Genomic DNA, 27,099 nt, shown 5'->3' with positions numbered 1-27,099 from the left:
GATTCCACTGCTGGTGGTGATGATTCCACTGCTGTTGGTGATGGCGATGATTCCACTGCTGGTGGTGATGGTGATGATTAGTGATGGGCACTGATATGGAAAATCTATATCAATTTCAGCTGTATGTTTTTGAACTGATATCTATAGGTTTGAATAAATTACATTGCAACTGTGTGGACTTCACTTTGACGGCTTTGTGAAATTCAGACAACTGCTTGCTCATTGCCCGTTGGACCAGGGCTGAACATTCTAACCTACCCAACCAATTAGAATACAATGGGAAGCCAGTTGATGGCCCACCAGCAGGCAGTTAACTATGCTAAGTTGAACGCCTGTGAGAGGGTTTTGTGCCTGCAGGAACAGTCATGTATGCTATTTTACATAATAGTGTAGTTTAACAGCTGGGATAAACCGATATCAGAATATGCCACTCGGATTATCGATATTGGTGCTCACGACTAGTGATAATGATGATGATGGTGATGATGAGGATGATGAGGATGATGAGGATGATGAGGATGATGAGGATGATCAGGATGATGAGGATGACAACAATGATGACAATTCTAGTATTATGTCTAAATGTATTCACCTTGGTCTGTAGGTACAAGAGGTATGTCATATTCACTACTCACTGTCTCTGTTGTAAACTGGTGGTAAAGAGAACAGTGACGTTCTCTTTAACACACTATAAAATATGAAAAACACAGAGATCAATAGGTGTACTGTCAGCAACTTTATTCTGACAGAGATTATAGACAGTGATGCCTTCAGAGAGAGGTTCAGATGAACAGAGACTCCACAGTACTACATCAGGTAAGGACATTTAACCAATACAGAGGAAAGCTAGCTGGTTTTCTTGACAAAAGAAAACTTGGGGCGGCAGGTAGCTTAGTGGTTAAGAGCGTTGTGCCAGTAACCGAAAGGTCGCTGGTTCTAATCCCTGAGCTGACTAGGTGAAAAATCTGTCAATGTGCTCTTGAGCAAGGCACTTAACCTGAATTGCTCCTGTAAGTTGCTCTGGATAAGAGAGACTTACAGTGAGCGCATACATTTTTATTATTTTTTCATACTGGCCCCCCGTTGGAATTGAACCCACAACCCTGGTGTTGCAAGCGCCATGCTCTACCAACTGGGCTACAATTTATAAAATGTATATTTTAATGGTGATGATGAGGAGGATGACAACAATCATGTCTAAATGTGTTCACCTTTGGTCTGTAGGTACAAGAGGTCTGTCTTATTAAGTCATGGACAAGAAGGCGCTGGTCCTGTTTCTCTCTGGTCAGTGTCTTTATTAAGGTTTTGTTTTTAAATCCATATTTTACATTTGAAGTTGACAACATTTATCTGGCAGAATTTTCCATTTACAAGTATTTTCACATATTGAGCTGGAATGGCTCTCTATAGGCTACAGTAGTTTTAGAAAATATCATCATTTGTTTGGTAAGAACATTTCTATGTACAGGTACGCTGGTTAAAAAAAGTTACCAGCTTTTTTTCTTGCATCAAACTGCATGGAGAGCACACAGTGGCAGAAAGCACAATTGCAAGCTTAATTTCATTCTAACATTGTAAGACAGTCAAGTGAGTTCAATAGCAAAGTTCCAAGATGTGAAGCGTAGAATTCTAGTATTTATCGAATTCGCATCGGGGACAGGGCCGTGCACAGACCAACGTTAACAAAGTGAGAGAAAGAACAAACCGGGTCAGTCCCAAGGATAACTGTTAAACCACTGCTACTGCAGGTTTCATTGTCCTCATTGGTTGCACCAAAATGTAGATAATGTTCCTCACATAGACACTACAGTGAAAATATTAATGAGATAATGGACTTCTCCACAGGGCTCTACACTCTCTCCTCATGCCTTGCTCATGAGTATCACTTTGTGAAAATGAATAAGAACTGGACTGAAGCACAGAGATACTGCAGAGAGAAGTACACTGACCTGGCCACCATAGACAACATGGAGGATATGAAGAGGCTGGTCAACACTGTAGACCGTGGTTATGATGGATTAGCCTGGATAGGGCTGTATAATCATGTTAACAGCTGGAGGTGGTCTCTGGAAGATAGTGGTTTCTATGGAGATGGAGAGGCTGAGTTTAGGAACTGGGACAGTTCAGATGGTAAAAACACTGATCGGCACTGTGTAGTGACAGGAGATCAGGGGACATGGTGGGATGACAGTTGTAACATAAAATACTACTCGGTCTGCTACAACGGTGAGAACATGTTACTCTTTGTTTTATTAACAGCTCTGTGTTTGTACTATCAGAACATGTAAAAATAGGAAATAATTATAACATTATCATAACTTCACATTAATCTAACATGCATATGCAGTGACACTATGTAAACATTACTGAAAACAAGTATAGATTTCTTGTGAAATATTTACCTGGACATCAAGATGCATTCAACAATTGCAGGAAACACAACCAACATTTCTGAGAGGTTCATCTTGTCAAAGGAAAGTATGACATGGGAGGAAGGGCAGAGCTACTGCAGACAGCACTACACAGACATGGCCAGTGTGAGGAACCTGGCTGAGAGCCAGAAGATAGGGAACATGGTACCGAAGGGAAACTGGGCGTGGATCGGCCTGTTCAGAGACTGGAGCTGGTCGGACCAGAGTAACTCTTTCTTCAGATACTGGCGTTCAGGAACACCCAATAATCGCTACGGGAACTGTGTGTCGGTGTTCGGTAAATCAGGCGAATCGGCAGACTACACATGTGAGAGGGAACTTCCCTTCTGTTGCTACAGTGGTGAGTTATATGAAATAGTGTGTGTGTGTGTTGGTGTGTTTCTGTGTGTGTCACTGGCATAGCGCTGTTTCTCTGAACATCCCCCCCAAAAAAACTCTAATGCGTCAGCCACTCACAAAGTATAGGCTACCGATCGCTGGCCATGGTTCTGAAATTGCAACGTCCACACGGCTGCCTATCGATAGGCTATTAGATTATGTGGTGCTAGTGCTTGTAGTTGGTGTGGATGGGTGGGCGTATAATGCAAATGACTAAGAACTAAGATTGCGTGTTCGAATCTCATCACGGACAACTTTAGCATATTAGCTCATTAGAAACATACTACTTTTTAGCTATTTTTGCAACTACATAGCTAAACCTTCCCATAACATTTTAACCTAACTCCTAACCTTAACCCTTAGCCTAGCTAACGTTAGAGTTAGCCACCTTGCTAACATTAGGCCCAACAAAATGTAATTTGTAACATATTCGTCTCCAAAGCCCCATACACTACCCACCACTGTGACCTGTACGCTCTTGTTGGCTGGTCCTCACTACATATTCGTCGCCAAACCCACCTGCTCCAGGCCATCTATAAATCACTGCTAGGCAAATCCCTGCCTTATCTTAGCTCATTGGTCACCATAGCAACACCCACCCGTAGTATGCGCTCCAGCAGGTATATCTCACTGGTCATCCCCAAAGCCAACACCTCCTTTGGCCGCCATTCCTTCCAGTTCTCTGCTGCCAATGACTGGAACGAATTGCAAAAATCTCTGAAGCTGGAGACTCTTATCTCCCTCACTAACTTTAAGCATCAGTTGTCAGATCACCTTACCGATCACTGCACCTGTACACAGCCCATCTGAAATTAGCCCACCCAACTACCTCATCCCTATATTGTTATTTATTTTGCCCTTTTGCACCCCAGTATCTCTATTTGCACATCATCTCTTGCACATCTATCATTCCAGTGTTAATACTAATTGTAATTATTTTGCACTATAGCCTATTTATTGCCTTACCTCCATAACTTGCTACATTTGCACACACTGTATATATATTTTCTGTTGTATTTTTGACTTTATGTTTTGATTTACCGCATATGTAACTCTGTGTTGTTGTTTTTATCGCACTGCTTTGCTTTATCTTGGCCAGGTCGCAGTTGTAAATGAGAACTTGTTCTCAACTGGCTTACCTGGTTAAATAAAGGTGAAAAAATAAAATAAAAAATATCATACGTTTTTCTAATTATTCATGTATTGTACGAATTGCAATTCTTAACAGTGTACAAATTGTAATTCGTAACATATCATACACAAATTAATACATACCATACGAAACGTCACATATCATACTAATTGGAGTGTACCAGATTTACATTTACTATGTTACGTTTACCCCTGAGTCCAGGTTGGTCGTAGCCTATAGCATTCCTTTAATGGTTACATTTATTATTATTTGGTTGTAATTGTCTCATGTTAAGCCTAACGTTTATGTTTCACTAAGCTATAGCCGTACGGTGTCGCAATATTGCTATTTAGAATGTTGGTTGGCGTCAATAATGTATTTACTTATTCAGTATTTAAAGTGGGAAAATCAAGCATTGCAGATTGTAAAATTAATTTTCAATGAAACAGCATACTAATCAGTAACCAATAGATTTTCTTTAGAATATACCACTGTCCTGTAGGCCTATAGCCTATCTTAGCTGCCCTCTCGCTCGCTCGCAGCTTGGATAGAAAGTTTGTGCTGCATAAAACCAGTCTATGAATGCCAAATAATACAATCAGTCCACCATCAAAACAATAGCTTACTAGGGATTGTTTCATTATGCAGACAATGCAGTCTAGCCTACTAGCCTATCTATAGCTACTGTAATTTACCCTTTGACTTTACCAAAAATGTCTCAACCCCTACAAAAATGTCCATTAATTAAAATCCAGATAATAATTCACATTTCCTGTTGCTGCAGGATTATTTTCCTGCTGTAGCAAACTGGCTCAAATTAAGATCCTACATCTATCTGTCTCTGTTAGTCTTAGTGAAGAAGACACAGCAGGTTGTGAGAGTGAAGCTGACCCCAAAGGACCAGAACATGGACCTGACTGATCCTGCCGTACAGGAGGCCATCTTGCAGCAGGTGAGTCTCACATTCTCTTCCTCTTAGAGCAGGGTTACCAAACCCTGTTCCTGGAGAGCTACCCTCCTGTAGGTTTTCGCTCCAACCCCAGGTGTTACTAACCTGATTCATCTTATCAACCTGCTAATTATTAGAATCAGGTGTGCTAGATTAGGAGCTCTCCAGGAACAGGGTTGGGCAGTCCTGTCTTAGAGAGATTAGAGCCACTTTAGTACAAGTGATAAAGGGTTACTGCATTATCTGGCCAGAATATATACCATTGACTACAGATTTACCTGTCATCTATAACGACCATTACAACTACATCTTATGTACTTATTCATAATGTATATGACTACATATCACTGATGCTATAATGTCTTATGCAGCTGTTATAAAGGCTTTCTGAATGAGGAATACAGTAAAGTGTTAGCCAGTACTGGCTGCATATTCGCTACACTAGTCAGTAAACAAAATGCTGTTTGTGTTCCTCAGATAAAGAAGGAGCTGAGGGAGAAGGGGATGTCTGATGACATCAAACTGAGATGGAAGGAGCAGCCCGATGGAAAGATCTTCCACAAGGAAGAAAAGGAGAAGAAGTTAGGAGGAGAAACTGAACCGAGTATCAAGCTGGAACTGTAAATACTATTACAGGAGAGACTAAGGGGACTTTTCTGACCAACATCCCATTGACAGTCAGACTAGCCAAACCCCTAAAACTAACCCTTACCGTAACCCTAACCTTAACCAACCCCTTAACCCTAACCCAACCTTAACTTCCCCTAATTTTAACCAATTTCGAAACTAAATAATGGCTTGCACGTTAGTCAAGTCCCTTTAGTTTTTCCCTACTACTACATAAAACAAATTTAAAAAATTGTATCCTGTTCTTTATTCTCAACAGCCAACAATATTTTAATATTTTTACTGACACATTATAATGTCAAATTGCATTTGGATTGTTTTGGCACTTATTGCTGCAATGAATTGTTCAAACTATAATTCCAAGAAACGTCTAAATGTTTCAGCTTTCTTGTTATTGATTCAATGTATTTATTTTTCTTGTGATTTCTCAGTTTCTAAGTGTAAACAACTATCTTAACATGAAAAGTGTGTGTTTGTATTTACATTATGTGGGTTAAAGGGGAAATAGATGTCTCTGTGTTTATTCAAGTAGGTTCAATGGGCACAGTCGCCACTGGGAGAACATGTGTAAGTTATAGATTTTTATGTAATCGATTAATTATATAATTCATTGATTGGTTGATTGATTGTAATATTATTTGCAGCATTTACAATTAATGATTGTTCAATTTGTTCATTATAATTTTTTTATTATGGTTATCTACACTTTTAAAATATAGCTTGTAATGTATTTTCTAACTCTTCTTACAGTACTATTATTATTAAAGTTATATGATTTAAAACAGTTTTACTATGGATATACAGTATATAAACATGCTAACAAATAATGTGTGTGTGCGTATGTATGTATACTACATGAGCAACAGAATGTGGACACCTTCTCGTTGAACACCTCATTCCAAAATCATGGGCATTAATATGGAGTTGATCCCCCATTTGCTGCTATAACAGCCTCCACTCTTCTGGGAAGGCTTTCCACTAGATGTTGGAACATTGCTGCGGGGACTTGCTTCCATTCAGCCACAAGAGCATTAGTGAGGTCGGGCACTGATGTTGGGCGATTAGGCCTGACTCGCAGTCGGCATTCCAATTCATCCCAAAGGTGTTCGATTGGGTGGAGGTCAGGGCTCTGTGCAGGCCAGTCAAGTTCTCCACACCGATCTCAACAAACCATTTCTTTAAGGACCTTGCTTTGTGCACGGGGGTATTGTCATTCTGAAACAGGTTAAAGGCCTTCCCCAAACTGTTGCCACAAAGTTGGAAACACAGAATCGTCTAGAATGTAATTGTATGCTGTAGCATTAAGATTTCCCTTCACTGGAACTAAGGGGCCTAGCCCAGACCATGAAAATCAGCCCCAGACTATTATTCCTCCTCCACCAAACTTTACAGTTGGCACTATGCATTAGGGCAGGTAGTGTTCTCCTGACATCCGCCAGACCCAGATTTGTCCGCTTGTGTGGCCTATCACTTCACGGCTGAGCCGCTGTTGCTCCTAGACGTTTCCACTTCACAATAACAGCACTTACAGTTGACTGGGGCAGCTCTAGCAGGGCAGAAATCTGACAAACTGACTTGTTGGAAAGGTGGCATCCTATGATGGTGCGACGTTGAAAGTCACTGAGCTCTTCAATAAGGCCATTCTACTGCCAATGTTTGTCTAAGGAGATTGCAATACTGTGTGCTCGATTTTATACACCTGTCAGCAACGGGTATGGCTGAAATAGCCAAATCCACTAATTTGAAGGGGTGTCCACATACTTTTGTGTGATTATATATATATATATATATATATATATATATATATATATATATATATAGTAATTGTCTTACTCTTTAAACTAATGTTCATCAATGTTCCCTCAAAAATTCTGTGCAACTTCCGGCACACGTTTACTGTGAACACTGAGGCTGTACCCGCTTTAAGTTAGTTTTAACAGTGGTCAAGTAGGCTACTCTGGCGATTTGATCATAATGTAGGCCTACCAGAGTGGCCTACCATCAAAAACAATGGAGAAAAATCATCCAAAAACATTTAAACATGGAAATAGCTGTTCTATCATTCAGCCTACAGTAGCAGCCAATGTGTGGTGTTCATTGTAGGCCTACATTCCATGAGACTTTGAAAGAAAACATGCAGGGCTTGACATTAACCAGTTAATCCACTTGTCCTTCAGACAAGGAGGTGACTGAAAATGTTGTTGTGTTGTTTGATACAAGAAACCACTTTACAAAATAAAATACATTATTATTCCCACACCATTATTACAGAGAATCAGACAAATTATTCTACCCTCTGCCTATTGGCTACTTATTCAAGCTTGTCTCAAAATACAACACTGCCCCTTTAAGACAAAAAAAAACTCTTTACCTGACTCGCTTTTCAAAGATGTCTAGAAATGCACACGATTCGTGCTCTTGTATGAAGCAATCACTTCCCTATTGCTGAATACAAATGATCTATAACTGGGCTAATAACTCACTAACTAGCAAAGAATATGAACAAATGTACAAATGTGCACACTTCGCAACGTGTAGCTCTCGCTTTGACCTCAAAACAAGTGCACCTACTCACGACCGCTAATGCTGTAAAAACAGTCCAGTTCAAAGTGAATGGCACAGATCCATATATGGCAATGGTCTACTTGCTTATAGGCCTACTGCAACTCTGATTGGTTATGTTGAACCTGTCTGTGTAGAGTACGGGCCTGAGTCGTGCCTGTCAATGCAATAGAATCCTACTCCGATGCGTTCTGCCTACAACACAATCTCTTAACATAGTTTGTTTTGTTTCGGTATGTTGCACTGAAAATTGCTAATATTGCGTTGATTTGATCACAATTCCCACAGTAAAGGGAAACGTTGATAGTGTTAACTAATGGGGAAAACTCTAGAAAGTTGAGAGAACTTCAATTTTCAGTCTGAAATGGTTGATTAGAAGTTGAGCATCAGCAACTTTATAATACCATACTGTAATGTCATGTTTAATAAATAAAAACAAAGTACACTGAATTCAGCAACACTAGTCATCACAACCACAAAATACAACAGTGCCAGAAGCGTTAAAATAATAGGGTATGAAATATGTTTTAAAAATATTTTTGTAGTAATATCCTTTGGCAGGGGCACAACTTTGGTTTTTAGAAGTGGGGGGAGGGGGACATAACTTGGTGGGGGGTCTGGGGGTCCACCCATTTCTGGGGCATCTAAAGCTCATTTCCTGCATTTCTACACAATCTAATATGACCCATGGCCCTTCTAGCTTCTCTATTTAGAACAACATCAAGTAAGCAAAAACGCCCAGTCATCGAGCTAGGTAAGAGGATCATTATTAAATATATGTTTAAGTGATTGATAAGATTGAACTAGATCAATGATAATTAAATAATCAATATTGTGTTGCACATTTAACCAATAGCCTAACAAATGAACAACTCTTATAAATAAAGTACAAAGACTTTTGATTGTCTTTATTAAGACATCCTCTACATCAAATTTCAGCCAGACCGCCCAGCCAACCCGAGCTGCCTGCATGCCCGACCCCCACCAGTCTAGTCAATATCTCAACTCTCTCCCCAACACAACTTCCATCCCATCTTTTTTTTTGTTTATCTTTAAACACACATAAACCTACACATTAACACACAGAAACAGTACATCCTCCATATAATTAATCTCATAGGTCTAATAGTACTGTAGAGCTCTTTTTACTTGCACACAATATAGCTGGGTCGCCCCGACCTGCCCCTAGGGGTCCACCACCCTGCAGCGCCCCAACCCAACACACTCCACTCAGCTTTAGGATCTTAGTGAAACATTCATTATTGATTTCAGGTGTGTTAGTCCAAGGCCGGAGTGACAACCAACAGTACGGCAGACCCACAGGGCCAGGACTGAGCAGCCCAGCAGCTAGGGATAGCTTAAATAGGTATCTCTCCTGACGTGGGCATGTTTTCAATAGACACCTTTTGTCGTACAGTATTCCATATAAGGCATCCAGACCTTATGAAAGTTGCACAGCATACCCTTAATCTTGAAATAAATAAAATCTAGCGATACATAACTTGACATTTCTTCCATCCATTGTGGGAGGTGTCATGACTTGCCCTCATGGGCTGTGGATCAAAGATGCCGGCTAGTCAAAGGTTTGAACACCCCTCGCCAGTTTTATGACTGGTCGTAAATTCCTGGAAGAAACTTTCTCTTCCGTGCCATGCAGTACTCTCCAAAACTCTTGAGCGTGCCATCTTTAGCCAACTCTCTTGCTATCTCTCTCAGAATGACCTTCTTGATCCAAACCAGTCAGGTTTCAAGACTGGTCATTCAACTGAGACTGCTCTTCTCTGTGTCACGGAGGCTCTCCACACTGCTAAAGCTAACTCTCTCTCCTCTGCTCTTGTCCTTCTAGACCTGTCTGCTGCCTTTGATACTGTGAACCATCAGATCCTCCTCTCCACCCTCTCCGAGCTGGGCATCTCCGGCGCGGCTCACTCTTGGATTGCGTCCTACCTGACCGGTCGCTCCTACCAAGTGGCGTGGCGAGAATCTGTCTCCGCACCACGTGCTCTCACCACTGGTGTCCCCCAGGGCTCAGTTCTAGGCCCTCTCCTATTCTCGCTATACACCAAGTCACTTGGCTCTGTCATATCCTCACATGGCCTCTCCTATCCTTGCTACGCAGACGACACACAACTAATCTTCTCCTTTCCCCCTTCTGATAACCAGGTGGCGAATCGTATCTCTGCATGTCTGGCAGACATATCAGTGTGGATGACGGATCACCACCTCAAGCTGAACCTCGGCAAGACGGAGCTGCTCTTCCTCCCGGGGAAGGACTGCCCGTTCCATGATCTCGCCATCACGGTTGACAACTCCATTGTGTCCTCCTCCCAGAGTGCGAAGAGCCTTGGCGTGACCCTGGACAACACCCTGTTGTTCTCCGCTAACATCAAGGCGGTGACCCGATCCTGTAGGTTCATGCTCTACAACATTCGGAGAGTACGACCCTGCCTTACACAGGAAGCGGCACAGGTCCTAATCCAGGCACTTGTCATCTCCCGTCTGGATTACTGCAACTCGCTGTTGGCTGGGCTCCCTGCCTGTGCCATTAAACCCCTACAACTCATCCAGAATGCTGCAGCCCGCCTGGTGTTCAACCTTCCCAAGTTCTCTCACGTCATCCCGCTCCTCCGCACACTCCACTGGCTTCCAGTTGAAGCTCGCATCTGCTTCAAGACCATGGTGCTTGCCTACGGAGCTGTGAGGGGAATGGCACCTCCGTACCTTCAGGCTCTGAGCAGTCCCTACACCCAAACGAGGGCATTGCGTTCATCCACCTCTGGCCTGCTGGCCCCCCTACCTCTGCGGAAGCACAGTTCCCGCTCAGCCCAGTCGAAACTGTTCGCTGCTCTGGCACCCCAATGGTGGAACAAGCTCCCTCACGACGCCAAGATAGCGGAGTCACTCACCACCTTCCGGAGACACTTGAAACCCCACCTCTTTAAGGAATACCTGGGATAGGATAAAGTAATCCTTCTATCCCCCCTTACCCCCCCCCCCCCCCACTCTCTGGATAAGAGCGTCTGCTAAATGATGTAAATGTAAATGTAGTATTTTCCTGTGGAACATAGGAAGTCTTCCCACCAAGACTCCAACATCCAAAAGTGAATAATGAAACAATATCCCTACTTCAAAGAATGTGGGTAACAGTCGGTGGGGACTTAAAGAACAATCATGTCACATTCGTTACTATGTTGTGATGTCATTAAGGATGGTATTACTAAATAACTGTATCTCGGAAAGTGTAGATATTCTATCTATCAAGTTTACATCTAAATGTTGTATTAAATATATGATTAAGTATGAGAGTATTTTGGTGAAGATAGGAATGTGATTTTAGTCTTCTAATGAGATAATAGTTTTTCATATCAACTATGCACAGTGACTAGCCACACTCCAAGTGCCATCAGACATTGGGTCGGCGTGATGGAACGCCCCTTTTACCCCGAGGGCATAAAATGCCTTGAAAAACGAATTAGCATTAGACCAGTAGACGTGAAGCGTGAGCTAAACGTTACAAAATGGTTAGACCAGGAACCCAGCCAGCATGCGGTGCGAGCTGAATATGGCAAAATGGTTTAAACTCTACAGACCAGCCGAAGTACAGCGTGAGCTGAGTATGGCAAAATGGTTTAAAACTACAACTCCATTACCGAAGGAAAAGACCAAGCAGACTATGGTACAAGCCGGATGTTGCAAATGGTTGAATTTCTACCAGACCAGGAAGTGTGAAGCTGAAGCTACACGTCTTAAGATGGTTAGACCAGTCAGACCAGAAAACGTGAGAGTGGCGACTATACGTTTGAAATGGTGAAACTCTTAACCTCTATACGAGGTAAAGAAGAAGACAACACACTAGACCTTAGCGCCTCAGTCTGCAGCTGGCATGTATAGTCGTCTAGAGAACTTTCACTAAAGATACGAGTTGGGAACGACAATCCCATCTCAGACAACCGTTGGTACATCTGAAGTATCTATCTAACAGATCAACTCTACGAACTACATGGTATGCTGAAGTATCCATTCTAAACACCACTATGACCAGAAACTCTACCAAGGTCATTGGGATCTCTGGTGGGCAAACCAGAGTCCTACATCATCAACTCAACTATCGAGGACAGCTACACGTAAATACATGTTGCATTTCTAATCCGAATGAGCGGTTATTAGGGTTCTAAGTATTTATATTTCCGTGAGCGTAGTTTTCAAAGTAACAACAATAGTTTGAATCTCTGTCTCTCCCTTCCACTCGAACCCCTCATTCTAACCAAGCATTCATGCTATTGTTAGTCCAGTCCACTAGGGACCTGTTTTCATTGTATTACGTTAGTAATCAATAACCTATGTGTGTGTGTGTGTGTGTTTGTATTCTGTGTTATTATTTAGTTAGTTAGTAAATAAATAATTAAGCCAATTTGTGCATTGCTGATTCATCAATAAGGTTAGGGTTCTTGCAGGGTCAAGGATTATGCGACGTTCAGAATGAGACTGATAAGAGGTAATTATTTAATAAGTGAAGTGTTATCAATATATAACATATATATCTTCTAAGAGTTTAATTCAGGAGATGGTAACTCGTTAAACAACTTACTCCGTGGTGCCCCAAATTCCTAATGAGTTAATTGTTACATGATTAATTTCATGGAGTGACAATTAAACATAGTTAGTTGATTTTATAAATAACAGTCATACATTAAAGGAAGTCACGTCACGACACATTGGTACCCCCTGTGAGGAATCTAAGATAGAATGAGGCCTTACTGTTGAATTCAGTCTATATGTGCAGCACATTACGTTATACACCCCCCCAAATTGTAAAGTGGTTATCCCACTGGCTATAGGGTGAACACACCAATTTGTGAGTCGCTCTGGCTAAGAGCGTCTGCTAAATGACGTTAATGTGCCCTTGAGCAAGGCACTTAACCCTAATTGCTCCTGTAAGTCGCTCTGGATAAGAGCGTCTGCTAAATGACTAAAATGTAAATGTAAATGTAATGTAAATGTTACGTTATACACCAGTAGAGCCGTAGGTAGGATTTGTTGTTTAGTGTTTCCATTTAAATAAGATACTAGAGATTGCCTCCGGTGTTGTATATCTGACAAAGGAGTCAGTGTGTAGGGGATTTACTGAATGCTACGAGCTAGGACCACACCCGTCGCTATGGGCGGGCCATAGGGGGCCGGGCCCGCCCCCAAAAATGCTGGTGCGAGGACATATGGGCCCGTCAATTATAGATATTTGAGTAGATATTCGTTTGACCGAAACGGGATGATTATCTCTCCATCTCGCTCGTTCTAGTAGCGTAGGTAGATAAAGGTATTTATTTTATGTTTCCGCGTGTTCCGGTAAAACATTGCTAGCAAAGAATTACAGAAAGGGTGAACGTGAGACGTCACTAGTAAACCATTCCCTTGTTAAAGGGGACCCCTTTGTAATGGGAAGTGATATTCCCTGTACAAGTAGGGTAGCTTTGCACTAGATGCTAAGTTAACAATAGGAGAGCAGCCATTTCTGTTTTTCCCTTTGTTCAAAGTGAAATCCCGCGCCGTGCTGGAATCCCGTTTGAGTTCAGTTTCTGGGATGAATGACCCTTGGGCGACGGAAGTTCCGCCCCCTCGGGACTCCCATTTGATTTCAGCTTTCTGTGATCAGCGACCTCTGGTGGTGAGGAATCGGCAGTAAAAAAAATGTTTTAAACAATTCAATGTGAGGGCCAAGGTCTAATATCATTTGTGAAAACTGGTTACACTTATGATATCCAGCCAATCTCAACTGATTGGATATCGTCATCTCATTCAATTTACAAGCATTTCGCAACACTCGCAATAACGTCTGCTAACAATGTGTAAGTGACCAATACATTTGATTTGATTTGATTTAACAAGTTAAATTGCCAAACATACATTTTCAGGTTCTTCCAACTAATGAGACATTTAAAACTTTTCCATATTAGAGCTCTATTGACCCTGGTCAAAAGTAGTGCACTACATAGGGAATATGGAGCCATTTGGGATGCTGCCCTATGTATATGTGTTTTCAATTTTTTAATTTTTTTTTATATGAATTTAATTGGTTCATTCATGTAATAGTTTCATTTTGGCATTTCGGTGGAATGGGTCTCCATACATCCTGGATGTTACGTCCCAAATGGCACCCTATTCCCTATGGGCGCTGGTCAAAAGTAGTGCACTATATAGGGAAAAGGGTAACATTTAGGACGTATTCATAATATAATTCATGCCATTTAGCAGACCCTTTTATCCAAAGCGACTTACATTTACGTCATTTAGCAGACGCTCTTATCCAGAGCAACTTACAGTTAGTGAGTGCATACATTTGACCAACTGAGCTACATGAGGCCGACTTAGTTGCAAATTACGGATATGGAAAATCTATATCAATGTCAGTTGTATTTTTTTCAAACTGATATCTATAGATTTGAATGAATTACATTGCAACTGTGTGGATTTCACTTTGACGGCTTTGTGAAATTCAGACAACTGCTTGCTCATTGCCCGTTGGACCAGGGCTGAACATTCTAACCTACCCAACCAGTTAGAATACAATGGGAAGCCAGTTGATGGCCCACCAGCAGGCAGTTAACTATGCTAAGTTGAACGCCTGTGAGAGGGTTTTGTGCCTGCAGGAACAGTCATGTGTGCTATTTTGCATAATAATGTAGCTTAACAGCAGGGATAAACCGATATCAGAATAAGCCTTTCTCATATCGATATCAAACGATATCAATCTCAAATCGGGTTATTGATATTGGTGCTCACCACTAGTGATAATGATGATGATAATGGTGATGAGGATGATGATGAGGATGATGAGGATGATCAGGATGATGATTATGATGGGGATGATGGTGATGGTGATGATGAGGATCATGAGGATGACAACAATGATGACAATTCTAGTATTATGTCTAAATGAGGGGTGGCAGGTAGCATAGTGGGTAAGCGCGTTGTGCCAGTAACCAAAAGGTCGCTGGTTCTAATCCCCGAGCAGACTAGGTGAAAAATCTGTCAATGTGCCCTTAAGCAAGGCACTTAAACCTAATTGCTCATGTAAGTCGCTCTGGATAAGAGCGTCTGCTAAATGACTAAATTTTTTTTTAAAAAGATTCACCTTGGTCTGTAGATACAAGAGGTATGTCATATTCACTACTCATTTGACTGTAAACTGGTGGTAAAGAGAATGGTGATGTTCTCTTTAACACACTATAAAATATGAACTCCCGAGTGGCACAGTGGTCTAAGGCAGTGCTAGCTGTGCCACTAGAGATCCTGGTTCGAATCCAGGCTCTGTTTGCAACGCCAGGGTTGTGGGTTCGATTCCCCCAAAAAATAAAATAATGTATGCACTAACTGTAAGTCGCTCTGGATAAGAGCGTCTGCTAAAATGTAAATGATAAACACAGAGATGAATAGGTGTACTGTCAGCAACTTTATTCTGACAGAGATTATAGACAGTGATGCCTTCAGAGAGAGGTTCAGATGAACAGAGACTCCACAGTACTACATCAGGTAAGGACATTTCACCAATACAGAGGAAAGCTAGCTGGTTTTCTTGACAAAAGGGATAACAACATTAACATTTTAGTCATTTAGCAGACACTCTTATCCAGAGCGACTTACAGTTTATGAGGGCATACGTTATTTTTTCATACTGGCCCCCCGTGGGAATCGAACCCACAACCCTGGTGTTGCAAGCGCCATGCTCTACCAACTGAGCTACAATTTATAAAATGTTTATTTTAAGGGTGATGATGATGAGGATGACAACAATCATGTGAAGACTTACAGAAGACATTTGACCTGTGTCATTGCCAACAAAGGGTATATAACAAAGTATTGAGAAACTTTTGTTACTGACCAAATACTTATTTTCCACCATAATTTGCAAATAAATAAATAAAAAATCCTACAATGTGATTTTCTTGATTTTCTTTCCTCATTTTGTCTGTCATAGTTGACGTGTACCTATGATGAAAATTACAGGCCTCTCTCATCTTTTTAAGTGGGAGAACTTGCACAATTCGTGGCTGACTAAATACTTGTTTTCCCCACTGTACATAATAATGTAGCTTAACAGCTGGGATAAACCGATATCAGAATATGCCTCTCATATCGATATCAAACGATATCAATTTCAAATCGGATTTTCGATATTGGTGCTCACCACTAGTGATAATGATGATGATGGTGATGATGAGGATGATGAGGATGATGAGGATGATGAGGATGATGGTGATGATCAGGATGATGAGGATGATGAGGATGACAACAATGATGACAATTCTAGTATCATGTCTAAATGTATTCACCTTGGTCTGTAGGTACAGTGGGGGAAAAAAGTATTTAGTCAGCCAACAATTGTGCAAGTTCCAACTTTAAAAGATGAGAGAGGCCTGTAATTTTCATCATAGGTACACGTCAACTATGACAGACAAAATGAGAAAAACAAATCCAGAAAATCACATTGTAGGATTTTTTATGAATTTATTTGCAAATTATGGTGGAAAATAAGTATTTGGTCAATAACAAAAGTTTCTCAATACTTTGTTATATACCCTTTGTTGGCAATGACACAGGTCAAACGTTTTCTGTAAGTCTTCACAAGGTTTTCACACACTGTTGCTGGTATTTTGGCCCATTCCTCCATTCCGATCTCCTCTAGAGCAGTGATGTTTTGGGGCTGTCGCTGGGCAACACGGACTTTCAACTCCCTCCAAAGATTTTCTATGGGGTTGAGATCTGGAGACTGGCTAGGCCACTCCAGGACCTTGAAATGCTTCTTACGAAGCCACTCCTTCGTTGCCCGGGCGGTGTGTTTGGGATCATTGTCATGCTGAAAGACCCAGCCACGTTTCATCTTCAATGCCCTTGCTGATGGAAGGAGGTTTTCACTCAAAATCTCACGATACATGGCCCCATTCATTCTTTCCTTTACACGGATCAGTCGTCCTGGTCCCTTTGCAGAAAAACAGCCCCAAAGCATGATGTTTCCACCCCCATGCTTCACAGTAGGTATGGTGTTCTTTGGATGCAACTCAGCATTCTTTGTCCTCCAAACACGACGAGTTGAGTTTTTACCAGAAAGTTATATTTTGGTTTCATCTGACCATATGACATTCTCCCAATCCTCTTCTGGATCATCCAAATGCACTCTAGCAAACTTCAGACGGGCCTGGACATGTACTGGCTTAAGCAGGGGGACACGTCTGGCACTGCAGGATTTGAGTCCCTGGCGGCGTAGTGTGTTACTGATGGTAGGCTTTGTTACTTTGGTCCCAGCTCTCTGCAGGTCATTCACTAGGTGTCCCCGTGTGGTTCTGGGATTTTTGCTCACCGTTCTTGTGATCATTTTAACCCCACGGGGTAAGATCTTGCATGGAGCCCCAGATCGAGGGAGATTATCAGTGGTCTTGTATGTCTTCCATTTCCTAATAATTGCTCCCACAGTTGATTTCTTCAAAACAAGCCGCTTACCTATTGCAGATTCAGTCTTCCCAGCCTGGTGCAGGTCTACAATTTTGTTTCTGGTGTCCTTTGACAGCTCTTTGGTCTTGGCCATAGTGTGTGACTGTTTGAGGTTGTGGACAGGTGTCTTTTATACTGATAACAAGTTCAAACAGGTGCCATTAATACAGGTAACGAGTGGAGGACATAGGAGCCTCTTAAAGAAGAAGTTACAGGTCTGTGAGAGCCAGAAATCTTGCTTGTTTGTAGGTGACCAAATACTTATTTTCCACCATAATTTGCAAATAAATTCATAAAAAATCCTACAATTTGATTTTCTGGATTTTTTCCCCTCATTTTGTCTGTCATAGTTGACGTGTACCTATGATGAAAATTACAGGCCTCTCTCATCTTTTTAAGTGGGAGAACATGCACAATTGGTGGCTGACTAAATACTTTTTTCCCCCACTGTACAAGAGGTATGTCATATTCACTACTCATTTGACTGTCTCTGTTGTAAACTGGTGGTACAGAGAATGGTGACGTTCTTTTTAACACACTATAAAATATGATAAACACAGAGATGAATAGGTGTACTGTCAGCAACTTTATTCTGACAGAGATTATAGACAGTGATGCCTTCAGAGAGAGGTTCAGATGAACAGAGACTCCACAGTACTACATCAGGTAAGGACATTTCACCAATACAGAGGAAAGCTAGCTGGTTTTCTTGACAAAAGGGATAACAACCTAATTTATAAAATGTTTATTTTAAGGGTGATGATGATGAGGATGACAACAATCATGTCTAAATGTGTTCACCTTTGGTCTGTAGGTACAAGAGGTCTGTCTTATTAAGTCATGGACAAGAAGGCGCTGGTCCTGTTTCTCTCTGGTCAGTGTCTTTATTAAGGTTTTGTTTTTAAATCCATATTTTACATTTGAAGTTGACAACATTTATCTGGCAGAATTTTCCATTTATAAGTATTTTCACATATTGAGCTGGAATGGCTCTCTATAGGCTACAGTAGTTTTAGAAAATATCATCATTTGTTTGGTAAGAACATTTCTATGTACAGGTACGCTGGTCGAAAAGTTAGTTTTTTTGTTGTTTGCGTCACAATGCATGGAGAGCACACAGTGGCAGAAAGCACAATTGCAAGCTTAATTTTATTCTAACATTGTAAGACAGTCAAGTGAGTTCGATAGCAAAGTTCCAAGATGTGAAGCGTAGAATTCTAGTATTTATCGAATTCGCATCGGGGACAGGGCCGTGCACAGACCTTTGCTCAACGTTAAAAAAGTGAGAGAAAGAACAAACCGGGTCAGTCCCAAGGATAACTGTTAAACCACTGCTACTGCAGGTTTCATTGTCCTCATTGGTTGCACCAACATGTACATGTAGTTCCTCACATAGACACTACAGTGAAAGTATTAATGAGATAATGGACTTCTCCACAGGGCTCTACACTCTCTCCTCATGCGTTGCTCATGAGTATCACTTTGTGAAAATGAATAAGAACTGGACTGAAGCACAGAGATACTGCAGAGAGAAGTACACTGACCTGGCCACCATAGACAACATGGAGGATATGAAGAGGCTGGTCAACACTGTAGAAAGTGGTTATAATGGATCAGCCTGGATAGGGCTGTATAATCATGTTAACAGTTGGAGGTGGTCTCTGGAAGATAGTGGTTTCTATGGAGACGGAGAGGCTGAGTTTAGGAACTGGGACAGGTCAGATGGTAAATACACTGAACAGCACTGTGTAGTGACAGGAGATCGTGGGACATGGTGGGATGACAGTTGTAACATAAAATACTACTCGGTCTGCTACAACGGTGAGAACATGTTACTCTTTGTTCTATTTACAGCTCTGTGTTTGTACTATCAGAACATTTAAAAATAGGAAATAATTATAACATTATCATAACTTCACATTACTCTAACATGCATATGCAGTGACACTATGTAAACATTACTGAAAACAAGTATAGATTTCTTGTGAAATATTTACCTGGACATCAAGATGCATTCAACAATTGCAGGAAACACAACCAACATTTCTGAGAGGTTCATCTTGTCAAAGGAAAGTATGACATGGGAGGAAGGGCAGAGCTACTGCAGACAGCACTACACAGACATGGCCAGTGTGAGGAACCTGGCTGAGAGCCAGAAGATAGGGAACATGTTACCGAAGGAAAGCTGGGCGTGGATCGGCCTGTTCAGAGACTGGAGCTGGTCGGACCAGAGTAACTCTTTATTCAGATACTGGCATACAGGAACACCCAATAATCGCTACGGGAACTGTGTGTCGGTGTTCGGTAAATCAGGCGAATGGACAGACTACACATGTGAGACAAAACTTCCCTTCTGTTGCTACAGTGGTGAGTTATATGATATAGTGTGTGTGTGTGTTGGTGTGTTTCTGTGTGTGTCACTGGCATAGCGCTGTTTCTCTGAACATCCCCCCCAAAAAAACTCTAATGCGTCAGCCACTCACAAAGTATAGGCTACCAATCGCTGTCCATGGTTCTGAAATTGCAACGTCCACACGGCTGCCTATCAATAGGCTATTAAATTATGTGGTGCTAGTGCTTGTAGTTGGTGTGGATGGGTGGGCGTATAATGCAAATGACTAGGAACTAAGATTGCGTGTTCGAATCTCATCACGGACAACTTTAGCATATTAGCTCATTAGAAACATACTACTTTTTAGCTATTTTTGCAACTACTTAGCTAAACCTTCCCATAACATTTTAACCTAACTCCTAACCTTAACCCTTAGCCTAGCTAACGTTAGAGTTAGCCACCTTGCTAACATTAGGCCCAACAAAATGTTATTTGTAACATATTCGTCTCCAAAGCCCCATACACTACCCACCACTGTGACCTGTACGCTCTTGTTGGCTGGTCCTCACTACATATTCGTCGCCAAACCCACTGGCTCCAGGCCATCTATAAATCACTGCTAGGCAAATCCCTGCCTTATCTTAGCTCATTGGTCACCATAGCAACACCCACCCGTAGTATGCGCTCCAGCAGGTATATCTCACTGGTCATCCCCAAAGCCAACACCTCCTTTGGCCGCCATTCCTTCCAGTTCTCTGCTGCCAATGACTGGAACGAATTGCAAAAATCTCTGAAGCTGGAGACTCTTCTCTCCCTCACTAACTTTAAGCATCAGTTGTCAGATCACCTTACCGATCACTGCACCTGTACACAGCCCATCTGAAATTAGCCCACCCAACTACCTCATTCCTATATTGTTATTTATTTTGCTCATTTGCACCCCAGTATCTCTATTTGCACATCATCTCTTGCACATCTATCATTCCAGTGTTAATACTAATTGTAATTATTTTGCACTATATCCTATTTATTGCCTTACCTCCATAACTTGCTACATTTGCACACACTGTATATATATTTTCTGTTGTATTTTTGACTTTATGTTTTGTTTTACCGCATATGTAACTCTGTGTTGTTGTTTTTATCGCACTGCTTTGCTTTATCTTGGCCAGGTCGCAGTTGTAAATGAGAACTTGTTCTCAACTGGCTTACCTGGTTAAATAAAGGTGAAAAAATAAAATAAAAAATATCATACGTTTTTTTAATTATTCATGTATTGTACGAATTGCAATTCTTAACAGTGTACAAATTGTAATTCGTAACATATCATACACAAATTAATACATACCATACGAAACGTCACATATCATACTAATTGGAGTGTACCAGATTTACATTTACTATGTTACGTTTACCCCTGAGTCCAGGTTGGTCGTAGCCTATAGCATTCCTTTAATGGTTACATTTATTATTATTTGGTTGTAATTGTCTCATGTTAAGCCTAACGTTTATGTTTCACTAAGCTATAGCTGTACGGTGTCGCAATATTGCTATTTAGAATGTTGGTTGGCGTCAATAATGTATTTACTTATTCAGTATTTAAAGTGGGAAAATCAAGCATTGCAGATTGTAAAATTAATTTTCAATGAAACAGCATACTAATCAGTAACCAATAGATTTTCTTTAGAATATACCACTGTCCTGTAGGCCTATAGCCTATCTTAGCTGCCCTCTCGCTCGCTCGCAGCTTGGATAGAAAGGTTGTGCTGCATAAAACCAGTCTATGAATGCCAAATAATACAATCAGTCCACCATCAAAACAATAGCTTACTAGGGATTGTTTCATTATGCAGACAATGCAGTCTAGCCTACTAGCCTATCTATAGCTACTGTAATTTACCCTTTGACTTTACCAAAAATGTCTCAACCCCCTACAAAAATGTCCATTAATTAAAATCCAGATAATAATTCACATTTCCTGTTGCTGCAGGATTATTTTCCTGCTGTAGCAAACTGGCTCAAATTAAGATCCTACATCTATCTGTCTCTGTTAGTCTTAGTGAAGAAGACACAGCAGGTTGTGAGAGTGAAGCTGACCCCAAAGGACCAGAACATGGACCTGACTGATCCTGCCGTACAGGAGGCCATCTTGCAGCAGGTGAGTCTCACATTCTCTTCCTCTTAGAGCAGGGTTACCAAACCCTGTTCCTGGAGAGCTACCCTCCTGTAGGTTTTCGCTCCAACCCCAGGTGTTACTAACCTGATTCATCTTATCAACCTGCTAATTATTAGAATCAGGTGTGCTAGATTAGGAGCTCTCCAGGAACAGGGTTGGGCAGTCCTGTCTTAGAGAGATTAGAGCCACTTTAGTACAAGTGATAAAGGGTTACTGCATTATCTGGCCAGAATATATACCATTGACTACAGATTTACCTGTCATCTATAACGACCATTACAACTACATCTTATGTACTTATTCATAATGTATATGACTACATATCACTGATGCTATAATGTCTTATGCAGCTGTTATAAAGGCTTTCTGAATGAGGAATACAGTAAAGTGTTAGCCAGTACTGGCTGCATATTCGCTACACTAGTCAGTAAACAAAATGCTGTTTGTGTTCCTCAGATAAAGAAGGAGCTGAGGGAGAAGGGGATGTCTGATGACATCAAACTGAGATGGAAGGAGCAGCCCGATGGAAAGATCTTCCACAAGGAAGAAAAGGAGAAGAAGTTAGGAGGAGAAACTGAATCGAGTATCAAGCTGGAACTGTAAATACTATTACAGGAGAGACTAAGGGGACTTTTCTGACCAACATCCCATTGACAGTCAGACTAGCCAAAACCCTAAAACTAACCCTTACCGTAACCCTAACCTTAACCAACCCCTTAACCCTAACCCAACCTTAACTTCCCCTAATTTTAACCAATTTCGAAACTAAATAATGGCTTGCACGTTAGTCAAGTCCCTTTAGTTTTTCCCTACTACTACATAAAACAAATTTAAAAAATTGTATCCTGTTCTTTATTCTCAACAGCCAACAATATTTTAATATTTTTACTGACACATTATAATGTCAAATTGCATTTGGATTGTTTTGGCACTTATTGCTGCAATGAATTGTTCAAACTATAATTCCAAGAAACGTCTAAATGTTTCAGCTTTCTTGTTATTGATTCAATGTATTTATTTTTCTTGTGATTTCTCAGTTTCTAAGTGTAAACAACTATCTTAACATGAAAAGTGTGTGTTTGTATTTACATTATGTGGGTTAAAGGGGAAATAGATGTATCTCTGTGTTTATTCAAGTAGGTTCAATGGGCACAGTCGCCACAGGGAGAACATGTGTAAGTTATTGATTTATATGTAATCGATTAATTATATAATTGATTGATTGGTTGATTGATTGTAATATTATTTTCAGCATTTACAATTAATGATTGTTCAATTTGTTCATTGTAATTTTTTTATTATGGTTATCTACACTTTTAAAATATAGCTTGTAATGTATTTTCTAACTCTTCTTACAGTACTATTATTATTAAAGTTATATGATTTAAAACAGTTTTACTATGGATATACAGTATATAAACATGCTAACAAATAATGTGTGTGCGTATGTATGTATACTACATGAGCAACAGAATGTGGACACCTTCTCGTTGAACACCTCATTCCAAAATCATGGGCATTAATATGGAGTTGATCCCCCATTTGCTGCTATAACAGCCTCCACTCTTCTGGGAAGGCTTTCCACTAGATGTTGGAACATTGCTGCGGCGACTTGCTTCCATTCAGCCACAAGAGCATTAGTGAGGTCGGGCACTGATGTTGGGCGATTAGGCCTGGCTCGCAGTCGGCATTCCAATTCATCCCAAAGGTGTTCGATTGGGTGGAGGTCAGGGCTCTGTGCAGGCCAGTCAAGTTCTCCACACCGATCTCAACAAACCATTTCTTTAAGGACCTTGCTTTGTGCACGGGGGTATTGTCATTCTGAAACAGGTTAAAGGCCTTCCCCAAACTGTTGCCACAAAGTTGGAAACACAGAATCGTCTAGAATGTAATTGTATGCTGTAGCATTAAGATTTCCCTTCACTGGAACTAAGGGGCCTAGCCCAGACCACGAAAATCAGCCCCAGACTATTATTCCTCCTCCACCAAACTTTACAGTTGGCACTATGCATTAGGGCAGGTAGTGTTCTCCTGACATCCGCCAGACCCAGATTTGTCCGCTTGTGTGGCCTATCACTTCACGGCTGAGCCGCTGTTGCTCCTAGACGTTTCCACTTCACAATAACAGCACTTACAGTTGACTGGGGCAGCTCTAGCAGGGCAGAAATCTGACAAACTGACTTGTTGGAAAGGTGGCATCCTATGATGGTGCGACGTTGAAAGTCACTGAGCTCTTCAATAAGGCCATTCTACTGCCAATGTTTGTCTAAGGAGATTGCAATACTGTGTGCTCGATTTTATACACCTGTCAGCAACGGGTATGGCTGAAATAGCCAAATCCACTAATTTGAAGGGGTGTCCACATACCTTTGTGTATATATACAGTGGGGAGAACAAGTATTTGATACACTGCCAATTTTGCAGGGTTTCCTACTTACAAAGCATGTAGAGGTCTGTAATTTTTATCATAGGTACACTTCAACTGTGAGAGACGGAATCTAAAACAAAAATCCAGAAAATCACATTGTATGATTTTTAAGTAATTAATTTGCATTTTATTGCATGACATAAGTATTTGATCACCTACCAACCAGTAAGAATTCTGGCTCTCACAGCCCTGTTAGTTTTTCTTTAAGAAGCCCTCCTGTTCTCCACTCATTATCTGTATTAACTGCACCTGTTTGAACTCGTTACCTGTATAAAAGACACCTGTGAACACACTCAATCAAACAGACTCCAACCTCTCCACAATGGCCAAGACCAGAGAGCTGTGTAAGGACATCAGGGATAAAATTGTAGACCTGCACAAGGCTGGGATGGGCTACAGGACAATAGGCAAGCAGCTTGGTGAGAAGGCAACAACTGTTGGCGCAATTATTAGAAAATGGAAGAAGTTCAAGATGACGGTCAATCACCCTCGGTCTGGGGCTCCATGCAAGATCTCACCTCGTGGGGCATCAATGATCATGAGGAAGGTGAGGGATCAGCCCAGAACTACACGGCAGGACCTGGTCAATGACCTGAAGAGAGCTGGGACCACAGTCTCAAAGAAAACCATTAGTAACACACTACGCCGTCATGGATTAAAATACTGCAGCGCACGCAAGGTCCCCCTGCTCAACCTAGCGCTTGTCCAGGCCCGTCTGAAGTTTGCCAATGACCATCTGGATGATCCAGAGGAGGAATGGGAGAAGGTCATGTGGTCTGATGAGACAAAAATAGAGCTTTTTGGTCTAAACTCCACTCGCCGTGTTTGGAGGAAGAAGAAGGATGAGTACAACCCCAAGAACACCATCCCAACCGTGAAGCATGGAGGTGGAAACATCATTCTTTGGGGATGCTTTTCTGCAAAGGGGACAGGACGACTGCACCGTATTGAGGGGAGGGATGGATGGGGCCATGTATCGCGAGATCTTGGCCAACAACCTCCTTCCCTCAGTAAGAGCATTGAAGATGGGTCGTGGCTGGGTCTTCCAGCATGACAACGACCCGAAACACACAGCCAGGGCAACTAAGGAGTGGCTCCGTAAGAAGCATCTCAAGGTCCTGGAGTGGCCTAGCCAGTCTCCAGACCTGAACCCAATAGAACATCTTTGGAGGGAGCTGAAAGTCCGTATTGCCCAGCGACAGCCCCCGAAACCTGAAGGATCTGGGGAAGGTCTGTATGGAGGAGTGGGCCAAAATCCCTGCTGCAGTGTGTGCAAACCTGGTCAAGACCTACAGGAAACGTATGATCTCTGTAATTGCAAACAAAGGTTTCTGTACCAAATATTAAGTTCTGCTTTTCTGATGTATCAAATACTTATGTCATGCAATAAAATGCAAATTAATTACTTAAAAATCATACAATGTGATTTTCTGGATTTTTGTTTTAGATTCCGTCTCTCACAGTTGAAGTGTACCTATGATAAAAATTACAGACCTCTACATGCTTTGTAAGTAGGAAAACCTGCAAAATCGGCAGTGTATCAAATACTTGTTCTCCCCACTGTGTATATATATATATATATATATATAGTGTAATTGTCTTACTCTTTAAACTAATGTTCATCAATGTTCCCTCAAAAATTCAGTGCAACTTCCGGCACACGTTTACTGTGAACACTGAGGCTGTACCCGCTTTAAGTTAGTTTTAACAGTGGTCAAGTAGGCTACTCTGGCGATTTGATCATAATGTAGGCCTACCAGAGTGGCCTACCATCAAAAACAATGGAGAAAAATAATCCAATAACATTTTAACATGGAAATAGCTGTTCTATCATTCAGCCTACAGTAGCAGCCAATGTGTGGTGTTCATTGTAGGCCTACATTCCATGAGACTTTGGAAGAAAACATGCATGGCTTGACATTAACCAGTTAATCCACTTGTCCTTCAGACAAGGAGGTGACTGAAAATGTTGTTGTGTTGTTTGATACAAGAAACCACTTTACAAAATAAAATACATTATTATTCCCACACCATTACTACAGAGAATCAGACAAATTATGCTACCCTCTGCCTATTGGCTACTTATTCAAGCTTGTCTCAAAATACAACACTGCCCCTTTAAGACAAAAAAAAGCTCTTTACCTGACTCGCTTTTCAAAGATGTCTAGAACTGCACACGATTCGTGCTCTTGTATGAAGCAATCACTTCCCTATTGCTGAATACAAATGATCTATAACTGGGCTAATAACTCACTAACTAGCAAAGAATATGAACAAATGTACAAATGTGCACACTTCGCAACGTGTAGCTCTCGCTTTGACCTCAAAACAAGTGCACCTACTCACGACCGCTAATGCTGTAAAAACAGTCCAGTTCAAAGTGAATGGCACAGATCCATATATGGCAATGGCCTATTTGCATATAGGCCTACTGCAGCTCTGATTGGTTATGTTGAACCTGTCTGTGTAGAGTACGGGCCTGAGTCGTGCCTGTCAATGCAATAGAATCCTACTCCGATGCGTTCTGCCTACAACAAAATCTCTTGCATAGTTTGTTTTGTTTCTGTCACAAGCCGGGTAGAACTCCGGTCTCAGATGTG

The 27,099-nt window shown here is 41.3% G+C and overlaps 1 protein-coding gene across 1 annotated transcript; it reads left to right on the top strand.

Moving 5' to 3' along the window:
- Positions 1–1,400: 1,400 nt before the first annotated feature.
- On the top strand, positions 1,401–23,278 carry LOC121554497 (lithostathine-like). Its single transcript, XM_041868100.2, has 4 exons — positions 1,401–1,468; positions 18,622–19,930; positions 21,950–22,053; positions 22,528–23,278. Exons 2-4 carry the CDS (start codon positions 19,573–19,575, stop codon positions 22,672–22,674), a joined length of 609 nt encoding a protein of 202 aa, XP_041724034.1. The 5' UTR covers positions 1,401–1,468; positions 18,622–19,572; the 3' UTR covers positions 22,675–23,278.
- Positions 23,279–27,099: the final 3,821 nt, after the last annotated feature.

The sequence above is a fragment of the Coregonus clupeaformis genome, chromosome 39 (assembly GCF_020615455.1).
Source record: "Coregonus clupeaformis isolate EN_2021a chromosome 39, ASM2061545v1, whole genome shotgun sequence".
Lineage (NCBI taxonomy): Eukaryota > Metazoa > Chordata > Actinopteri > Salmoniformes > Salmonidae > Coregonus > Coregonus clupeaformis.
The sequence above is the reverse complement of the archived record's forward strand: the minus strand, read 5'-3'. Positions and strand labels throughout refer to the sequence as shown.